Source organism: Mauremys reevesii, linkage group 1 (assembly GCF_016161935.1).
Source record: "Mauremys reevesii isolate NIE-2019 linkage group 1, ASM1616193v1, whole genome shotgun sequence".
Lineage (NCBI taxonomy): Eukaryota > Metazoa > Chordata > Testudines > Geoemydidae > Mauremys > Mauremys reevesii.
In genome coordinates, this window is record NC_052623.1 from 188,749,793 (window position 1) to 188,769,547 (window position 19,755).

At 45.6% G+C, this 19,755-nt stretch overlaps 1 protein-coding gene and 1 long non-coding RNA gene across 2 annotated transcripts in view; one reads left to right on the forward strand and one right to left on the reverse strand.

Moving 5' to 3' along the window:
* Positions 1-5,010, reverse strand: part of LOC120396151 — an 18,953-nt gene extending 13,943 nt beyond the window's left edge. Inside the window, exon 1 of the long non-coding RNA XR_005593022.1 lies at positions 4,950-5,010. This is a non-coding gene — a long non-coding RNA (uncharacterized LOC120396151). The remainder of the gene's footprint in view (positions 1-4,949) is intronic.
* Positions 1,297-19,375, forward strand: PDZK1 (PDZ domain containing 1). The gene is made up of 9 exons (XM_039521031.1): positions 1,297-1,353; positions 8,651-8,862; positions 9,195-9,438; positions 10,381-10,517; positions 12,856-13,051; positions 13,852-14,048; positions 16,243-16,437; positions 17,206-17,505; positions 18,546-19,375. Exons 2-9 carry the CDS (start codon positions 8,653-8,655, stop codon positions 18,612-18,614), a joined length of 1,548 nt encoding a protein of 515 aa, XP_039376965.1. The 5' UTR covers positions 1,297-1,353; positions 8,651-8,652; the 3' UTR covers positions 18,615-19,375.
* Positions 19,376-19,755: the final 380 nt, after the last annotated feature.

Sequence of the window (19,755 nt, forward strand, 5' to 3'; positions counted from 1 at the left end):
GTGGGCGCTTCACTTCTCCTGCCTCCCAGGCTTGCGGTGCCTAAGCTGATTGGCGCCGCAAGCCTGGGAGGCGGGAGAAGTGAAGCAGCTCACCCCTGCTCCGCCTCCTCCCCCCAGCACGCCGTGGCTGCTTCACTTCTCCTGCCTTCCAGGCTTGCAGTGCCAATCAGCTTAAGCGCCGCAAGCCTGGGAGGCGGGAGAAGTGAAGCGGCCACGGCGTGCTCGGGAAGGAGGTGGGGCAGGGGTGAGCTGGGGCGGGGAGTTCCCCTGCGTGCCGCCCCCCCCACTTGCTGCAGGCAGCCCTCCACCCGCTCCCCTGTCCCAGCTCCCTCCGCCTAAATGCCAGCGGTGACCGGGGCAGTTGAAGATCCAGCCGCCACGGTTGCTGCAAAAGAAAATGGTGCCCCCCAAATGCCAGCGACTTAGGCGACCGCCTAGGTCGCCTAAATGGTTGCACCGGCCCTGGGCCTCTAGATACTATTGTAATACAAATAATAATTCCTACCCTCAGCATGCCTTGCAAACTCACATGGAGTCCATGCCCAAGGTCCAGTAGGAAGATTTCCATATATATATCCACATTCATCCTGCCTATATGCAAAGATCATATTAATGCAACATTCAGGTTGAGATTTCCATGCCTTTCACTTCCACTACCTCTACCCCTCTTGGGACTGTTTGTTCCTATTCTTTAGCCCATGACAGACATGGATATCGTGCCTCACTGATTCCATAGAAAATTTGGTCAGTTTACACAGAAATGTGTAAAGAAATGTGTCTTTTAAATTTACTTTTCCTTGTAAACCAGGCTAATTTGCTAATTTGCTATGGAAGTTGGAAACAATCAGCATTAAACATGGAACCCCGCCATTTTACCACATTATAACCAGGCCAGTTACTAATTTGGCAACTACAACCAGCAGAGGTGCAACACAAGCGTTATTTCCAATAGCTGAGTCCCTGTCTGTCACCAGAGCCTGCAGATGCTCATTCCTAGTGGATGAGCAGGTCTTGGATCTGCTCCTTGGGAACCCTTGTCTCTCTCAGGGGAAAGCTCTCACCAAGAGCAAAGATCAGGCTTATCTTGGATCTGCTCCCCGTGAAAGTCGTAGTTTGAGGGTACAATGATCAATGAAACACCGCAGCAGAATTCAAAGTTGCTGAGAAAGGAGAAGTGATTTGCACCTCTGCAAGCAGGTTATCAAATAGGTAAACACATGCATGAGACTCGGTTAAATAAATAATCTTTTAAATTAACCTTTGCTCAATCAAAGTCCAGCTGTACCTACAGGTACAGCCACAGGAGAGACTGCTGGAGAGAATTCCCTAAGGAACAGCTCTACGCAGACACAGGTAAGAACTTCCCTTCTTTCTTCACTAACCCCTTTCCCCCAAAACATCCCAGTAGTTAATATCCTGGTTACCTTTTAGGTGCTTTACCCCCATTCCCCATAAAGCTTTTATGCAGAAAAAGGAGAAGTAACATTGAGCCCTGTGCTAGCTTCCCCACTTCCCTCCGAGGTGCATGAGTTCACCATCTGCCTTTCCCTGCAACTGAATGTTTCTTAGGCCTTCTCTACACTGGGATTTGCCTCTATTTCAGGCTCTGGTGTACACTCCTAGAAAACATAGGACAAACAGCTATGAGCTGCAATTTTCACCAATGCAGCCTGCTCTGGTTTCCAGCAGGGTAAGCTCCACGAGTACAAATGGTAGCTTTGCCTGTCTACACTGAGGATTTGCCATAGTACAACTGCATGGTAGCTAGAATCAGGGAAAATCTTGAATTTTCAAAGGGAGATCAGATAAATCATGTGCTGTGGGCTCCTATTCTCTACCTACACAGGAGCTGTATTTGGGATGGCCTGAAGACCCTCTGCCAGGAGAAATTTTCCAAATCAGGTCTAGGTATAAAAGTATCTCTAGATACTAGGAAAGGATGCACCTCCTACAACAGAATTTACTTCAGTCTTAATTTCTCTTTTGTGGATATGTTCCGAGCGAAGTTTGAGGTATTGCAGTATATTAAATCCTTCCAGCTGTCTGACCAATGGGTGAGGCTCCCAGATACCAAAACCTTCCAGTATCTTCCATAACACATTTGTGCCCCTCTGACCTTCAATATGCTAGTTGACCTGACCCACCTATGCCTCTTCACTAAAGGCGCAACCATCTTTTTTTTTTTTAAAGGGGGAGGGGGATTGTTTTAAGGCTTGTTTACACATGAAAATTAATCTAGAATAAAGTCTGGTGTGAATTGAAAGCAGATTAATTTCCTGATTAACTCTGTGTGGGCATTCTCACACAGAGTACCTTATTCTGAATTTGTTAAAAAGCTCTGAATAAGGGACTCTTATTCCAGAATGAGAGGGTCCACACAAGGAGTTAACCAGGAATATAACCCGATTGACAAGAGTGATGTGTGCGAGTCTGTTCGTCCATCCACCTCCAGGGGGATAGCAACAGTGAACAATTTGGAGGGACATGTCCACAGCTAGGACTTCTCTGGTATTAATGGGATCTTGGACAAATTTTGTCAATGCTTCTTGGAAATATTGTCTTTTTAATGATCTCCAGACCCACAGAGTCCCAGGCCAGACCATCTCTGTGACATGGGCCTATTCCTCTATAAACTAACCCAAATTTATTGTTTGATGATTCTCACTAGCCACAAAGCAGCTCATGGTCTCTGTGGACCTAGGCTAGTATCCTGTAGGTGGTCACCGAAAGTGATTCACAGGGTCAGGAACCTGGGGCAATTTGAGTAACAGACAGCTGTAGTGAGACAGACATGTAAAACCTTACAGTAGGTGATCACATAGACTTTAATTGCCCGGGCTGCAATTAATGGGTAATCTCTGCATCACAGCTTGCCTTGGTCATTTGACAGATTTCTCTCTTAGTGGTGGTAAGCAGCCAAAAGCCCATTCAAAGGGCTATAGGTCATTAACTACGTCATTACACAGACTTCTGAAAAGCCACTCAGAGAAAGATGTCCTAGTTAGCCCCTGCAACCCCTACACAAACACATATTAGCACAGTTCTTTGCAGGAGCTGTTGAAACAGTGAAACTGGCTCTCCTTGGTCCTGTTACCCAAAGTGAAGTCACACACCTTATTTTCCATGTATTAAACTCTCCCTTGATGTGCATTTTATAATGCTCAGGCACCCAAAAGAACAGAGTTCCATCCCACCTCGTAATGATACACCAAAGGCCCCATCTGCTGCACAGGCAGCTGGCCCTAAATTCTGCACAGAAATCCCCTGGTGTGTGTGGCACGCTGGGGCAGCAGACTGGAAATTCAGCATCATTTAACATAACACTTAAAAACTGAGTTTTTCAGTGAAATAAATGGAAAATAATGAACATAGCCTGCTATTTCTACACTTTTTTCAAATTCCTTCAAGATATCCAATTTCCTCCAAGATGGGTCACAATTTTTGTACTAATTATGCATCACTGTACTGTAGAGGTCAGCAGGGTGAGAAGCGAGAAGCTCTGGCAGTTAGATAGGTAGTGAGCTGAGATCTTTGGTGCCTGAGAAGGCAGGTTAGGATTGTGGGATAAGCATATTATCTAGACATTTCTGCTCAAACAACCAGCAGCAAAATAGTTAAAACCCATTCCCAAACCAGAGAGGCTACCTCTATGCTAGCATAGCTTCCTCCTGTAGACATACATCAACAGGAGTTTTTCTACTGGTTTACGACTGCCTCCTGAATGACATTAGCTATGCTGACCAAAGCCCTCTTCCATCAGCATAACTGCATGTACACTGGGGGTTTTATCAGCTGGGAAGGTGAGTTTGCACACCCCTGACCAACACAGCTATGCAAGTAGAAGTTTTAAGTGTAGATTAGGCCAGAAGGGATTCAAAACATTTAGTAAAACCAGATTCTTTCCTTGGCATCTATTTGTCTTTCCTCTCCCCATTTACAGCAGAAACATCTACAATAGCAATGCCTATCTCTAGTTCTCTGCACCTGAAGTCTGAGTATGAAGAACTCTATCAGAGCCAAAGGACCCTCAGCCCTTCCTATCTCAAATATTTTTATTCAATAGGTGGGACTGGCTTCATTTTCAAAGGGACCAATAACTCCCTTGGTCTCACTCCAGAAGGGAGACCAGATGTCCCGATAAAATCGGGACCGTCCCGATATATAAGTGTTTGTCTCGATCTTTTTTTTTTTTCCTCTGCCAGTGGACCTCCCCCTCCCCCCCCCCCCCCCCACAATGTGTCCTGATATTTTCTTCCTCTCATCTGGTCACCCTACACTCCAGATTCAGCACAAATGGGACAAGAGAGAATTTAACCACTTATGCAAAAGGAGGGAAGTACACATTTCATTCTGTGTGGAAGGGGTTGGGGATATAGAGACAGACACTGAACTTAGCCAGAAAAAAGGGCTTTGTACAGTAATTAGAACAGATCAGCAGCTACAGGCTGACATGGCAAGCTAGGCTCCCTTAATTTCTTTAATATTTTTACTCCTGGGGGCATTCTGCACAAAAAAAATCTGCATACAACATTTTAAAATTCTGCAAGTTTTATTTGCCAAAATAGCACTACATAATCATGCCACTTTCATTACTTTTGGTAATTTATTTAAAAATACCTGTCAACAAGTATGTCTGTAACAATACAGACACATACAAAAATTCCCCCAAGAGTAGAGAGTTGAAGAAACCCCTATGACAACCCAGTTCCTGTTTCTCTGCCCCTTTCCTCCCACTCCTCCCAGAGCCCAGACACTCACAACCCCTCCCACACAGAGCCCACCTGCGGGGGCCCCCCAGCCAATACACCCGAACCGTCTCCTCTGCAGAGTCCAAACATGGTCCCCGCCCCAGCCCAGATACCCGCACCCCTTCTGCCCCCGAGAGGCCAGCTGCAGTCCCCCCCAACACCCGACTCCCTTCCCCGCAGAGATCCAGAGGCAGAAACAACCTGATCCTCGGTCCCAGGCTTGCACGGAGTTTCCTGCCCGCCACTCTCTCCTTCCCTCAGGCCATGCTGGGAACTGCAGCTTCCACGAACCCTTAGCTCCCTCTCCCTCCCCCAGCAGTGTCTTCTATGTGCAAGCTGGGCTCTGCTGAGTCCAGTGGCCCATAGTGGCAGCTAGCAGCACTACAGCCCATTTCTGTGGAGGAAGGACATTGTGCACACACGATATTAATTTCTGCAAAACTCTGCATTGCATAATGGCGCACAATTCCCCCAGGAGTAATATTTCCCCCAACAGTCTCTTTGACCAATTAATGACCCAAATAAAAACCTCTTTTGTTCCAACTTAATTCTGTTTAGCCAAAAATACTAAGAAGGGTCACTTTGCTCAAAGCTACCTGTTTCTTTCTTAATCTTGCCCTCTTCTAAGAATTCCATTTTAGCCACACCTCAATTTTCTTTACCGCTGGCAACACTTGTCAGCTTAATCTGCATTATGGTTTCTCTCCCATGAGGCTCAGTTCTGGAATAGACCCTGAGCAGTTTTCTCATCTTATTTTCCACAGCAGACAAGTTCTCTCTCTGGCATTCTGCCTTGAGTCAGTCTCCTCCTTAGCAAGAGGCAGACACCATTTTCATCCGAGATGGAAGACAAAAGCATTTTCTTCTTTTGTTATCTTTGTTAAAAACACTTTGGCTCAAATGACCTACCCAGTGTATATTGTGACAAAGTTCCTCCACTTATTGGCGGATTTGCTCGCCTCACAGATTCACCCTGCGGGTCGGGAAACAGCCCAGAGACCTTCCCCTCTGGTAGAAGCCACAGTCCAGGTCAATTCCTCCTGTGTTTGATCAGAAGTTGGGAGGTTTGAGGGGAACCCGGGCCTGCCCTCTACTCCGGGTTCCAGCCATCTAGAGTGCCTCCTGGTACAGCTGCGCAACAGCTACAACTCCCTGGGCTACTTCCCCCGTTGGACCATCTGACTGGATTTGGACCACGGGCCTTCACTAAGTCTGTTAGAGGACTTGCCCTTGTGGCAAAATGGGGAGGAAACTCCAGTAATACTCCCACCACCCCTAGGAATGCTTGGACTTGCTTCTTACTACTTGGTAGTGGCCAATTTTGGATGGACTCTAACTTGTTCAGTTGAGGTTTTACCAGACCTTTTCCTACCACGTAGCCAAGATATTTGGCCTCCGTGAACCACATAGGACACTTAACAGGGTTTGTCATAAGGCCAGCTCGCCTGAAGGTATCAAGGACCACCCCCACCTTCTTCAAGTGGGTTTCCCAGTCTGGGTACATCATCCAAGTAGGCCACAGCATAGCTGGCATGGGGGCGTAGTAACTTGTCCATGAGGCGCTGAAAGGTAGCTGGGGCCCCATGTAGTCCAAAAGGAAGGACCATATACTGGAAAAGACCCTTTGGTGTAGAGGACGCCATCTTCTCCTTTGCATCTTCAGCTAGGGGAATCTGCCAGTACCCCTTTGTCAAGTCTAGGGTCATTAAGTACCAGGCATTCCCCAGACGGTCCACTAATTAGTCTATGCGGGGTATAGGGTAGGCATCAAACTGGGATATCTCATTTAGTCGACGGAAGTCATTGCAGAACCTTGTGATGCCATCAGGTTTGGGCACCAACACTATTGGGCTGGACCACTGACTATGAGATTCTTCAATGATCCCCATCTCCAGCATTTTCCTGACTTCCGCTTTTATTTCCTTGCTTTGGGCTGCTGGTACCCAGTAGGGCCTCATTGTTACTCTGGCCCCAGGGTTCGTGACGATGTGGTGATATGTCCCAGTTGTGCGACCTGGCTTTGTTCAGAATACATCTTGATACTGGGCGATCATCTCAGTTACCTCTTTCTTCTGGGCTGTCATTAGATCAGGAGACATCCTCACCTGTTCAGGGTTTTTGGTCCCTGGGTGCAGGTCTTCCCGAAACACTGTGCATGCCTCTTGGGTATGCCAGGGTTTCAGAAGGTTGACATGATATATCTGCTCTAGTTTTTGACGTCCCAGTTGTCGCACCTTGTAATTTACTTCCCCTACTGCATCCGACAAAGTGGGTATTCATCCACAAAAGCTCATGCTCCAAAACGTCTGTTAGTCTATAAGGTGCCACAGGACTCTTTGCTGCTTCCCCTACTGGTTCAACTATTTCATAGGGCCCTTGCCACTGGGCCAACAGCTTACTTTCGGCTGTCTGTACCAGTACCATTACTCGGTCACCAGACTGAGACTAACGAACCTTGGCTTGACGGTTGTAGTAGGTTTGCTGGGCCTCTTGGGCCTTCTTTAGGTGCTCCCTCACTATGGGAGTGACCTGGGCTATCTGGTCCCTCATCTGTAGCACATGCTCTATTATGCTCTTCCCCTCATTGGGTTCCTCCTCCCAAATTTCCTTGGCTATGTCCAGGATGCCTCGGGGGCTGCGCCCATATAACAGCTCAAAGGGGGAAGAATCCAGTTGAGGCCTGAGGTACCTCCCAGATAGCAAACATAAGGTAGGGTAGTAGGGTGTCCCAGTCCTTCCCGTCCCGACTTACCACCTTCCTTATCATAGCCTTGAGGGTTCGGTTAAACCTTTCTATCAACCCATCAGTCTGCGTATGGTAGACTGAAGCTCTCAGGGTATGTATATGGAGCAGCGTACAGAGGTCCTTCATTAGCTTCGACATAAATGGGGTTCCTTGGTCTGTTAATATCTCCTTTAGTAGCTGCACTCGGGCAGAGATCCCCACCAGCTCTTTGGCTATCGTTTTAGAGGCTGTGTTCCACAGGGGGGCGGCTTCTGGGTAGTGAGTAGCATAGTCCAAAACAACAAGTATATATTGGTGGCCCCGAACTGTCTTCTCCAGGGGTCCCACTAGGTCCATGGCTATTCGCTCGAAGGGGACCTCTATGATGGGAAGGGGATACTAAAGGTGCCCTCAGGTGGGGACGGGGACTGTGCAGCTGACACTTCGGGCAGGACGCACAGTACCTCCGCACTTCTTCATGTACTCCGGGCCAGAAGAACCATCATAGGACCCGTGCCAGGGTCTTCTCTACCACCAAATGCCCCCCAAAAAGATGACTATGAGTGAGACTTAATACAACGTTCTGGTGTTTTTGAGGTACTAGGATCTGCTGTACCTTCTGTCCCTGTACTGATGCAACCCGGTATAAGCGATCCTTCTTCATTATGAAGTAGGGTCCTGGCCCCTGGGTTTTCCTTTCCACGGGGACCCCATCTATTTCGGTCACCTCCTTCCTGATGTCGTCATACCTTGGGTCTTCTGCCTGGTCCCATCCAAAATTTCCTCTCCCGGGGCTAATCTGCCCAAGATCTAGGGGCCCAGTCTCTGTTGCCTCTACTGGTTCAGAAGTGTTAGGGTGGGGGTCAGACTCGGGTGCTTCTCCCTCCTGGGTGGCCTCCTTTTCAGCTGCTCAGGTCCGCCTACCTACGAGAGTGACCCTCTGGCCTCACCTGACTCTTAGCAGGTTAATTGGAGTCAGGTGTTCTCATTAGCTTGGAGCAGCCCCTGCTCTGGTCACTCAGGGAACAGAAAACTGCTTAGCCAATGGCCAGTACATCTCCCATCTACTACTCTGCTGTTCCCAACTGGCCTGGGTCTATCACAATATTTAAAGGGGACATACTTCCTTTTCCTGGTCCTGTTTTTACACATACCCCTTTTCCATTCTGCTTGGCAGAAATGACCTCTGCTCTCCATCCTCGAGAATGCATAGTGACCAAACAAGAGGGGGAGAGTTATGGATTCTACCTGCGCATTGAGAAAAACAAATTGGGTCACCTCATCCGGAACGTGGAGGAGGGCAGTCCAGCTGATAGGGCCGGCCTGAAGGATGGAGACAGAATCCTGAGAGTCAATGGGTTATTTGTGGATAAGGAAGAGCATGCACAGGTAAGTCTAACTATATTTTGTGGTCCCAGACATTTCTCGAAACCTCAGCCCCCCTTTCGGTATTCAGTTCAGCAAACCTTCACCTGCCACTCCTCACAGTAACTTCTGCTGGAAAATCTGAGAGCTGAATAACTGAGCTCACAGAATCATCTGTACCTCACATATTGGCTTCACTAGAGCTTGAGCAAAGGGGAAAAGATCCTTGATGAAATACTAAGGGCAGTGGAAGCTGCAGAGCTCGCATATGCTATGCTCCAGAGGGGGGAATTTGTATCAGCCATCTGGATGCTTTTCTGACATTACTACCTCCAAGCTCATTCTATCTATTGCAGGTAGTGGAGCTGGTCAAAAGGAGTGGGAATTCTGTAACTGTCCTCATTCTGGATGAGGCATCCTATGAAAAGGCAGAGAAAGAAGGGGTGAACTTTGAAGAGTTGGGTCAGAAGAAGACAACCCAGCAGCAAAAGGAGCAGCCGCCAGTGACGAATGGAGTGACAGCTCCAGTTCCACAGCCTCGGCTCTGCTACCTGGTGAAGGAGAGAAACAGTTATGACTTCTCCTTGAAAACCACAGTTGGTGAGAACAATGGGTGTAGGTAGTAGGCAATTTCCCAAGGGCACATTACCTCTGGTTAGGAGTGGGGATGGGAGTTGGTTCTTCAACAGCCTGTTCTATTTTCTGTCAGCTGTTGAAGCAGACTTGCTAAAACCATTTGCACCAAGCCCTCCTCAGATGCCAGAAGCGCCCTACAAATGATTGCTCAAAGTCCCAGGCACCTCCTTTGAATTACCATGGGAACCAGCCCTCTGAAGATAACCATGTGAAAGGGGCTGAAGCAAAGGATGACACAGTGTGCAAAAGGCAAAGAGCCTCTTCTGATCGAGATGTGTTCACGTGGGAAGCACAAAATTGAACTAAGAAATTTTATTTTTCTTTTGAACCCTCTCCATACTTGCCCTTTCCAAAATGCTAGGCAAAAGAATGGGTAGGCTTCTGTAGACCTGTACTGTCTCTCTCTGTTTGGAAAGTGCCTAGCTCACGGAGGGTGCTAGCACAATATAAACAACACTGTGCACTAGACTAACCCAGGGATGAAATTTGGAAGTCTTTCAAACATAAGAAACTCTGACGTGGATAAGCCACAACAAACAATAAAAGTGGGTCTTAACCAATTCAAACTTTAGAAAGTCACTCCATTTTCATTAGTAGTACCAATCAACCAAGCCACCATAATTGGTGCCTTGGGCAGTCTCAGCAGAGAGGCTGTTTAGGCCACAGATGATGAAGTTCCTTCCCCTCTCTATAAGTTATCCCTCCAGGGCCAGGATGAGGCACACAGGTGTGGCTGGGTAGAAAAAACTTGTGCTGTCATTGTATCTGTTCTATGGATAAAGAGAGCCCCTCGGTCTCCGGGGCTGTCACTACAGCACCTGACATCAGCATGGAATTTGCTTGGCAACCAGTGGAGGCATGTGCCAGTGGCTTGCTCTGCATAGTAAGTTCTCTCACCTGTTCTAGGTCAGAAGGGTGTCTTCATCATAGGCATGTCCCCACAAGGAGTGGCTGCAAAAGCAGGAGTCCAACATAATGACCGCCTGATCGAAGTGAATGGGAAGAACGTGGAAAACGACAAACATGAGGAAGTGGTTGAAAAGGTATCTACTAGCATGACTCCTCTTCTTCCTTCATTTAAGGCCAGTTCCTCCACCTGAGGCTACTGGGCAGCAATGTCAACACTGAATGCATTCACAGAGCAGGTGAAGAGGCTGAGGTCAATACCGTACATTATCAGCAACACTTCAGTCACAAAATATACTGCTACTTTGGCTTTGTTTCTTGGATGGGTCAGGGTAGCTGGAGTGCAAGGCTGCTGAAAAGGTTGGCTGTTCTTGAAAGTCAGGGACAGACTTCCACCAGACACCCTAAGCTTGCTTTTGAAGAATACTGCCCTCAAGTCAGGCCCGAGTGGTGTAAGCACCACAACTATACTGTTGCCATAAGCCTGATTAAATAAATGGTGGCACAGTACTAGGAATTCTGAAAATCTTTCTGGTGCCCAGGAGGATGAAATCAGCACGTCTGGGATGGAGTCTAGTACAATGGGGAATCTTTCTGATATTAGGATGGTAAGGCTGGAAATCACAGCAGTTTGTGCTCTGTGATTTAGCTGAAGAAGGGTTTGATGTGAAGATCTGGATAGTTACAAAAAGGAGGATTTCCAGGAAATGGGATTCCCTCCTGCTAAGAAACACAAAACTAATTTTAACAGTGCAGTTTACAGACTCGATCAGAGCCAAATAACGTAACCTAGCTGTCAGTAAAAGGGGCCCAGAGCAAACAAAGTGTGCAAGAAAGCCTGCATTTCTGATCATGAAATGTCCTTCTGCCACATCCTCCCAACAACTGGTATATTCCTATTTGTGGTGATGGTAGGTTAAAGATCTACTTGGTGTTAGGGAAAATAATTAATGTAGTTTGAGAGATCAAACCAAACACTGATCCACTGAGGGTAGCATCAGAGATAAGGATAGAAAGAAGAGAACATGTGACTTTTCCATTAGTCTCTTTGGTAAAAATCACACATGCTGAGGGTTTAAGCATTTAAACATAGTATGACTATGAAGCAGCTTGAGCTAGAAAAGCTTTCAGAGTACCACTATCCAAACTACAAATCCTACAGCATTCCACTGCGGTTCTCAAACTCCCAAGGGAGGCATGGGAACGTGTCAGGGGAGAAGCGAGCTGTGGGTTTTTGTTTTGGGTTTATTTATTTTTTTAAAGCATTCTGGCTGCCAGCCCTGGGTGGCTGGGGCTCGTGCAGAAGGGCCATGCGCTCCTGGGAGGCAGGGACAGCAGGAGCTCCACCTCCTGGGCTTGGGCTCTCCTCTCCTTCCCCTTCCCTCCCCTCACCCCTGGCCCCCAATCCCTCACTGGGAGACAGCATGGGCTCAGGCTCTCCTCCCCACCATCCCAATCCCATACCTGGAGGTGGCTGTCAACCCTAGAGTGGCAGCGCAGAAATAAGGGTGGCAATTGGGTACTAAGTCTGCTGTGAAAAGTGATATTGCTGAATTTCTCTTTTCACATTGACACCCTTACTTCTGTGCTGCTGCTGCTGGCACAGTGCTGCCTTCAGAGCTGAGCACCCAAACAGCAGCTGCTGCTCTCCGCTCTGCCACTGGGTGGCAGTATATGTACATAGGGGGAGGACACAAACTACTACAGACACAAAGAAGGGGCGGGGGCAATCAAACAGTTTGTGAAGCAATCCACTATAATGATCCAAACCACTCTATTAACTATGAAAAACTGCAGTACTTGTGTTCTGTACTGTTGTTGCAATACTTTTTATAAGGAGAAGAAACATGCAGGTTTTGAGTGAAGATGGAGAGAAGAATGGGAGTAGAGAAACAGAGGTATGATGGGGACAGACAAAAAACGCAAAGTTAGGGTATGGGAACATAGGGAGATTGGCAGTAGCTCCAGAGCAGTCACAGCTGAATGTTATAGCAACTTGTGGTAGGTGCAGCCATCTACAGTCATATAGGCAGCACATGGGTGCACATATTGGAGCACCATCCAACAACCTAGTCTGTATAGACCCTACAGCCCATTCACTTACAGTCCAGAGGGGTGGCTCCAGGCACCAGAGCTCCAAGCTCGTGCCTGGGCCGCAAGCCACGGGGGGCGGCCTGCCGGTCGCCGTGAGGGAGGCAGTCAGGCTGCCTTCGGTGGCATGCCTGCAGGAGGTCCACCGGTCCCACAGTTTCGGCAGCAATTCGGCGGTGGGTACGCCAAAGGCGCGGGACCAGCGGACCTCCCGCAGGCATGTCGCCAAAAGCCGCCTGACTGCCTTGCTTGGGGCGGCAAAATACATAGAGTCGCCCCTGACAGCCCACCATTGTACATCGAAGAACCTGCCAACATAACGCTCTCCACAGCCCACACACTCCACTCAAAGGCTTGTGTTTGAGATTGTGTGTGTCGTTGCAGGTGAAGAAGTCTGGGAACCATGTTGTGTTTCTGCTATCAGATAATGAAACTGACCAGTATTACAGCAACCACCAGATGATGCTGAAAAGAGACACAGCCAGCCTGAAATTGCTTCCCCACAAACCCCGACTTGTGGAGCTCAAGAAAGGAGACAACGGCTATGGGTTTTTCCTGAGGATGGAACAAAATGGTAACGGTGAGAACCCAGCCATCAGCCAGGCCCCTGCGTGCTCTGTAGTGCGCTTTTATGGGGCCTGTAGGACTCCTACTCTCCAGTGCCTACTGCTCATCTTGGAAAGATCATTTCCTGTCCTGCTGCCAACCCAGTCCCCCCACAAACACAGCTCACCACAGCCAGGCACCTCCAATCTATAGCCTGTTTTATACAGGAGGCCAGACTAAATGATCACAAATGGTCCCTCCTGACCTTGGAATCTATGAATCTCCTTCAAACCTTCCAATCTGAGGTGGAACATTCCACTGTGCTGCTCGTGGCCCTCCTCGCCCACTACAGTCCAGCTCCCATAATCTCCACTTGTGGCAGCCTCCAACCCCACATTTTTGAGGATCAGCAATGTATCCAGGGTAATGTCTGATGGTTTTTCACAACAGAACCCTGGCTTATCTGAATGGCTTCAAAGGGATCCTTGGTTGCTCCCTCTCAACTGGGTTCACCAAAATCATGAAGCACTCTATTTTAAGTAGGCTTAAACTCCCCTGCCCCTTGCCTCAGAGTAAACTACAACTTCCATGTGTCTTGTTCAGGGGAAAGGGAACCTGTATTCAAGTCACTTGGAAGGAGATCTAGATCTGCACTAGGATTACTCCAGAATTAGCTAAATCAGGAAGCTTATTTCAACCTGAAATCAGAGAATGAGTTTCTACCATCTTAAATACCTTTTATCATCCAAACCAAACACATCCCATGAACAACTGCTTTTCTCTATTTGAATTAGGCCTGTAATTTTTTTTTTTTTTTTTTTTTTTTGAGATCAGGTCATTTAATTAAGGACATTGATGCTGGTAGCCCAGCAGGGAAGGCGGGTCTAAAGGACAATGATATCCTGGTTGCTGTAAATGGGGAGTCAGTGGAGGCACTGGATCATGACACCGTGGTGGAGAAGATTAAGAGGTGTGGAGAAAAGACCACGTTGCTGGTGGTGGATAAGCAGACAGACACCATGTATAAACTGGTAAGGCAATGCAGGCTGGGGTTGGGCTTGTATAGCTCTTCACTAGATAAGACATAGGCAGCAATGAAATAGTGGGTCCATTCTGAAAGAAGCACCATTTCAAAGGCTTTTTATTAGCCCTTATTCAAGTACTCGCTATAGCGAATGTCTGAGATGGGTTCATGTCTGTCTCCCTCAGCAGACTTCTGCAGTATGTCACTGAACTTCCCAATTTACTCTTGCCCTAGACCTTCCTATATACTACTGGAACAATACCAGATTCCAGTAGTACAGACCAACAAGTTAACCAATTGCAACTACCAGGCAGTTTCCTGTATGAATTAGAGGAGAAGTCCCTGCTCACATTTGTGCCCATGTTGCAACTTTCTACCTCTATCACTGAAGAGGTTTTAATAAGCAAGTAGAATTCAAAGGTGGGACCTAACCTGACTGTTGTAAAGATTTCAAACACAACAAGATGTTAGACTATGGCTATCAAGCACTTAAAAAGATTAACCGCGTGATTAAAAAAAGTAACCGCGCGATTAATAGCACTGTTGAACAATAACAGAATACCATTTATTTAAATATTTTTGGATGTTTTCTACATTTTCAAATACATGGATTTCAATTATAACACAGAATACAAAGTATACAGTGCTCACATTATATTTATTTTTATTACAAATATTTGCACTGTAAAAAACAAAATAGTATTTTTCAATTCACTTAATACAAGTACTGTAGTGCAATCGCTATCATGAAAGATGAAATTACAAATGTAGAATTATGCACAAAAAAATAACTGAATTCAAAAACTAAACAATGTCAAACTTTAGAGCCTACAAATCCACTCAATCCTATTTCCTGTTCAGCCAATTGCTCAGACAAACAAGTTGATTTACATTTGCAGGAGATAATGCTGCCCGCTTCTTGTTCACAATGTCACCTGAAAGGGAGGACAGGTGTTCTCGTGGCACTTCTGTAGCCAGCATTGCATGATATTTACATGCCAGATGCACTAAAGAGTCATATGTCCCTTCAGGCTTCAACCACCATTCCAGAGGACATGCGTCCATCCTGATGACAGGTTCTGCTCAATAACAATCTAAAGCAGTGCAGATTGACACATGCTCATTTTCATCATCTGAGTCAGATGCCACCAGCAGAAGGTTGATTTTTTTTTTTTTGGTGGTTTCGGTTCTGTAGTTTCTGCATCAGAGTGTTGCTCTTTTAAGACTTCTGAAAGCATGCTCCACACCTCGTCCCTCTCAGATTTTGGACGGCACTTCAGATTCTTAAACCTTGGGTCAAGTGCTGTAGCTATCTTTAGAAATCTCACATTAGTACCTTCTTTGCGTTTTGTGAAATCTGCAGTGAAAGTGTTCTTAAAATGAACATGTGCTGAGTCATCATCCGAGACTACTGTAACATGAAACATATGGCAGAATGCAGGTAAAATAGAGCTGGAGACATAAAATTCTCCCGCAAAGAGTTCAGTCACAAATTTAATTAACACTTTTTTTTTTTTAAACAAGCATCATCAGCATGGAAATATGTCCTCTGAAATGGTGGCTGAAGCATGAAGGGGCATACGAATGTTTAGCATATCTGGCATGTAAATACCTTGCAATGCTGGCTACAAAAGTGCCATGCGAACGTCTGTTCTCACTTTCAGGTGACATTGTAAATAAGAAGTGAGCAGCATTATCTCCCGTAAATGTAAACAAACTTGTTTGTCTTAGCAATTGGTAGGACAGAGTGGACTTGTAGGCTCTAAAGTTTTACATTGTTTTGTTTTTGAGTGCGGTTATGTAACAAAAAAAAATCTACATTTGTAAATTACACTTTCACGATAAAGAGATTGCACTACAGTACTTGCATGAGGTGAATCAAAAAATAGTTTCTTTTATCATTTTATTGTAATAAATTATTTTATTTATATTAATTTATTAATAAATTTGTAATAAACAATACGTGAGCAGTGTACACTTTGTATTCTGTGTTGTAACTGAAATCAATATATTTGAAAATGTAGAAAAACACCCAAAATATTTAATACATTTCAATTGGTATTCTATTGTTTAACAATGCGATTAAAACAGATTAATCGTGTGAGTTATCTGCCATTAACTGACAGCCTTAGTTTAGACAGATTTTTCTGTAGGAGTTTTTACATTCATATAAACTCTTTCCTTTGCTTTTGGTCTTTCAGGCTCAAGTTTCCCCATGTTTGTACTACCAGGAAAGACAAGATTCTTTTCCAGCTGAAGCAGAGGAAGAGCCGACCTCACATGCTGAGCAGGAGGTGAATCACAAGCCCAAAATCTGCAGGCTGGTGAAGGGTCCTAATGGATTCGGCTTCCGCTTGAATGCAACCAAGAATATGCCCATGAAGTTCATCAAAGAGGTACTAACCTAGGGCTTTTAGCCTGGGAGAAGCATGAGACACCAGAAGGGAGAGTCTGGGCTACAGTTAGACATCCATTCCCTTCCTTCTGTACTGTGACTGCACTCAGAGCAAGTCATTCTAAGCCATATGTAACAAAAAGGCAAGGTCTGTCCAATGTGCTCTTGACTGATGGAGTTTTAGTCCTTGAACCCAGCATGAATTCATACCCCTAGAGGAGAAAGGATGGTCTTGTGATTAAGGTACAGGAGTGGGAGTGAGGAGACCTCGGATATATTCCTAGCTCTGCAAAACTTTTGGGGTAAATTGCAAAACTTTTGTCTCTATTTTCTCTTCTTCCTTAATACTTATCTAACCCACAGGGGTGTTGTACTGAATATAATAATATATGTAAGTGATCAGAGATCCACAAGACACTATACAAATGTAAAATATGACAAACCATTCTCTGATCCCTTAAGTACCACAGTTAAATCTACATACTACCACCATTGCCTCTCCCCCACAACAGAAGTCCCGTCCAAGTCAAAATCCATTACAGGACTGGTAATAAAACTGGAATATATTGGAATACTATGTTAAAATCTCCTCCTTTCTCCTTCTCCAATTAAGTTCTGCTCCAGAATAATTTTTTCCAATCCTTACTCTTCCTCCTGTATTGGGGGAAAAAAATCACAGAACATCCATTCTCTATTTATAATACTTCGGTGTTAATGCAACTTTAATGGTACTGTGCTGGTATCACAGCTTCAGAGCTTGTGTTTGCAGATACTGAAAGGCGGGCCAGCTGATGCAGCAGGACTGGAAGAGGCGGACATTTTGGTGGAAGTGAATGGCGTGAACGTACTGAACGAAACCTATGATAAGGTTGTAGCAAAAATCGGTGACAGTGGTGACAGACTGACACTACTGGTGTGTAAAAAAGCAACCTATGAATACTTTACGTCTCAGAATATTCCTATTACTGCCTCTCTGGCAGATCAGCTATATGACACTACTGATCCTCCTGCTTATACAGAGAACCCACCAGCAGAGCCAGAAAGGACCTCGCCAGAACCAAGAGAAAGGGTGGGTAATCTTAAGTTAACCAAATCTTGCGGACCAGGTGGTGGGGAAAGGAACCTGAATCAGTCACTAAATTCACTTGAGGTGGGGTCTATGAATTCTAGTTGTATTCTGGATTTACCAGATCTGATCTACGTTAATTAGTATGGAGTGGCAGACCTGGTTACAGCAGGGTAGAACTGCCTCTTCTCCCTACTCCACACACACAGTATCTACTGGAGCCTGGGAAGGGAGGACAGGAGAGGGGAGAGAGTGTGTGTGTATGTGCGTGCGTATGTGAGAGAGAGCGTTGAGAGACAGCATTCATTAACGTAGACAAGAACCATATCCTCAGGAATTCTTTGTTCAGCCACAGGGAGCACAGGACCTAAGTAACTGTGAACATGGGAAAACCATGTGAAGCACTCTAAACCAGTGCAGATTCTTTGGTGGGCGTGGGATGGGTAGACTGTGACAAAGTGCAACCAACAAAGGTCCTGAGAAAAAATATTCTGACCACACTGGTTCAGGGAAACTGTGCCATCAACGAGAGTTTGAAATTTGCTATTGTCAGAAAAATGACACACGTACTCAACTGCTCTGATCCCTGTGTGGATTCAGGGTCTTTGCTGTGAAAAATAAACAAGTTTTTACTCCTGTTCATGCAGGGGACACAATAAAGCTAGGAAGGAATGAACTGGATTCTATTCCTCCACATGTATTATCACCAGAATTGTTAATTAAGATCCAACTACAGATTCTTTCAGTGATGTCTTATGTCCCAGGCTGGATTTGCAGAGCTATAGTTAAACCCTTCTTTTTATCTGTGACCTTGGTGGATTTGATATGGAAGTTGAGCAAGAACATGGAATTCCCATTAGACAACTGAGCCGCTTTGTAAAGTGCATTTAAAAGAGTAATTCACTAGCTTCTCACGCAAAGGCAAATTCCTACTGGGCATAGGTTCAGGACAGACTGTTAGTTCACAGTGGCATGAGGAATCGCTATCACATTATCTACAACCATAAAATAATCAGAAATTTCTACTTATTGCTTTTCCACAGGCCAGCTCCTCCTCCTCCTCTTCACTCTCAATCGCCTCAGCAGAAGAGGAGGATGACACACAGTTATGATGAGATAGACCACAACAGAAATCAATCAGACATCTTCCAAGGTTTAAAGGAAGTTCTCTTCCTCCAAGCAGTCTTTGTTCTTTTACCTCCCAGAACCACACTGTGCTATGAAACTTCATACTTGTGAGGACTGGAACAGCAACTTTCTTCTAACTAACTTTCCCTGAAGGGGAACAATCCCACCACCCCCAAGAACAACCACTCACTTACCTAATGCTGCTAATCGTAGTTCATTGGTCTTCTGCCCGGTGAAGTGGACAGTTACTTACTTCTACTATTGCTCTGTAAAAGCTTAAATGACTAATCAGGAACATCTGTCATCTTGCGGGGAAGGAAATGTGATTCACAAATCAATAAGCACAAGAAAGCTCCTTAATACAGAAATCGATCTCTCACATCCCCCACAAGAGACTTTTTTCCTCCTAATCACTGTGGCTATTATATGCTATATTTACTGTAATACAATCAGTTTAACCCAGTAGATGTAATATATCACGATAAGCTAATGTATTCTGTGAAAAACACTCTTTTCACTTGTTAACAAGCTGTAGTATTGTCCTTTCAAAACAATAGGCTAACTTAATAGTTCACTGTTCAGAAGCTACAAGCACCATTCCCTCCACCCCACTCTCCTAGCTGCAGATCATGGCAGTTTGAACAGTGTCTGTAATTCAGTATAAACAACTTTGTTTGCCTACATGCCAACACCTTGTCTCTAATGCAATATGAACCAGCTCTGTAGTACTGATAGTGGATGCTATACCTCCTTGGTGTAAGCTTGAGACAAAGCATAAATAAATCAGAGTGGCTATTTCTCTTTCCCGGGTCTTACTCCTGCCATCTATGATGTATGTTCCACAACAGCTTTAAAATGAGTAAGGTCTGGGAGAATGGTTTTCCGCAAGCTATACGTTTAAGTTGCATGGGTGAAATTTACCTTCGTGACTTGCATTAAGCCAACAAGGGACATGAGCTGATGTAGAATATATCGGTCAGTGGGGAGCACTGAATTTCTAGGGTATAACGTAAACTAGTTATAGCTACCATCTTTGACTTCGCACTAAACTCCAGTGAACAGTAACCCAAGGCATGGATTCTGATTCATCAGGCCCTAAATGGTAACAAAGGACTAACTTCCAAT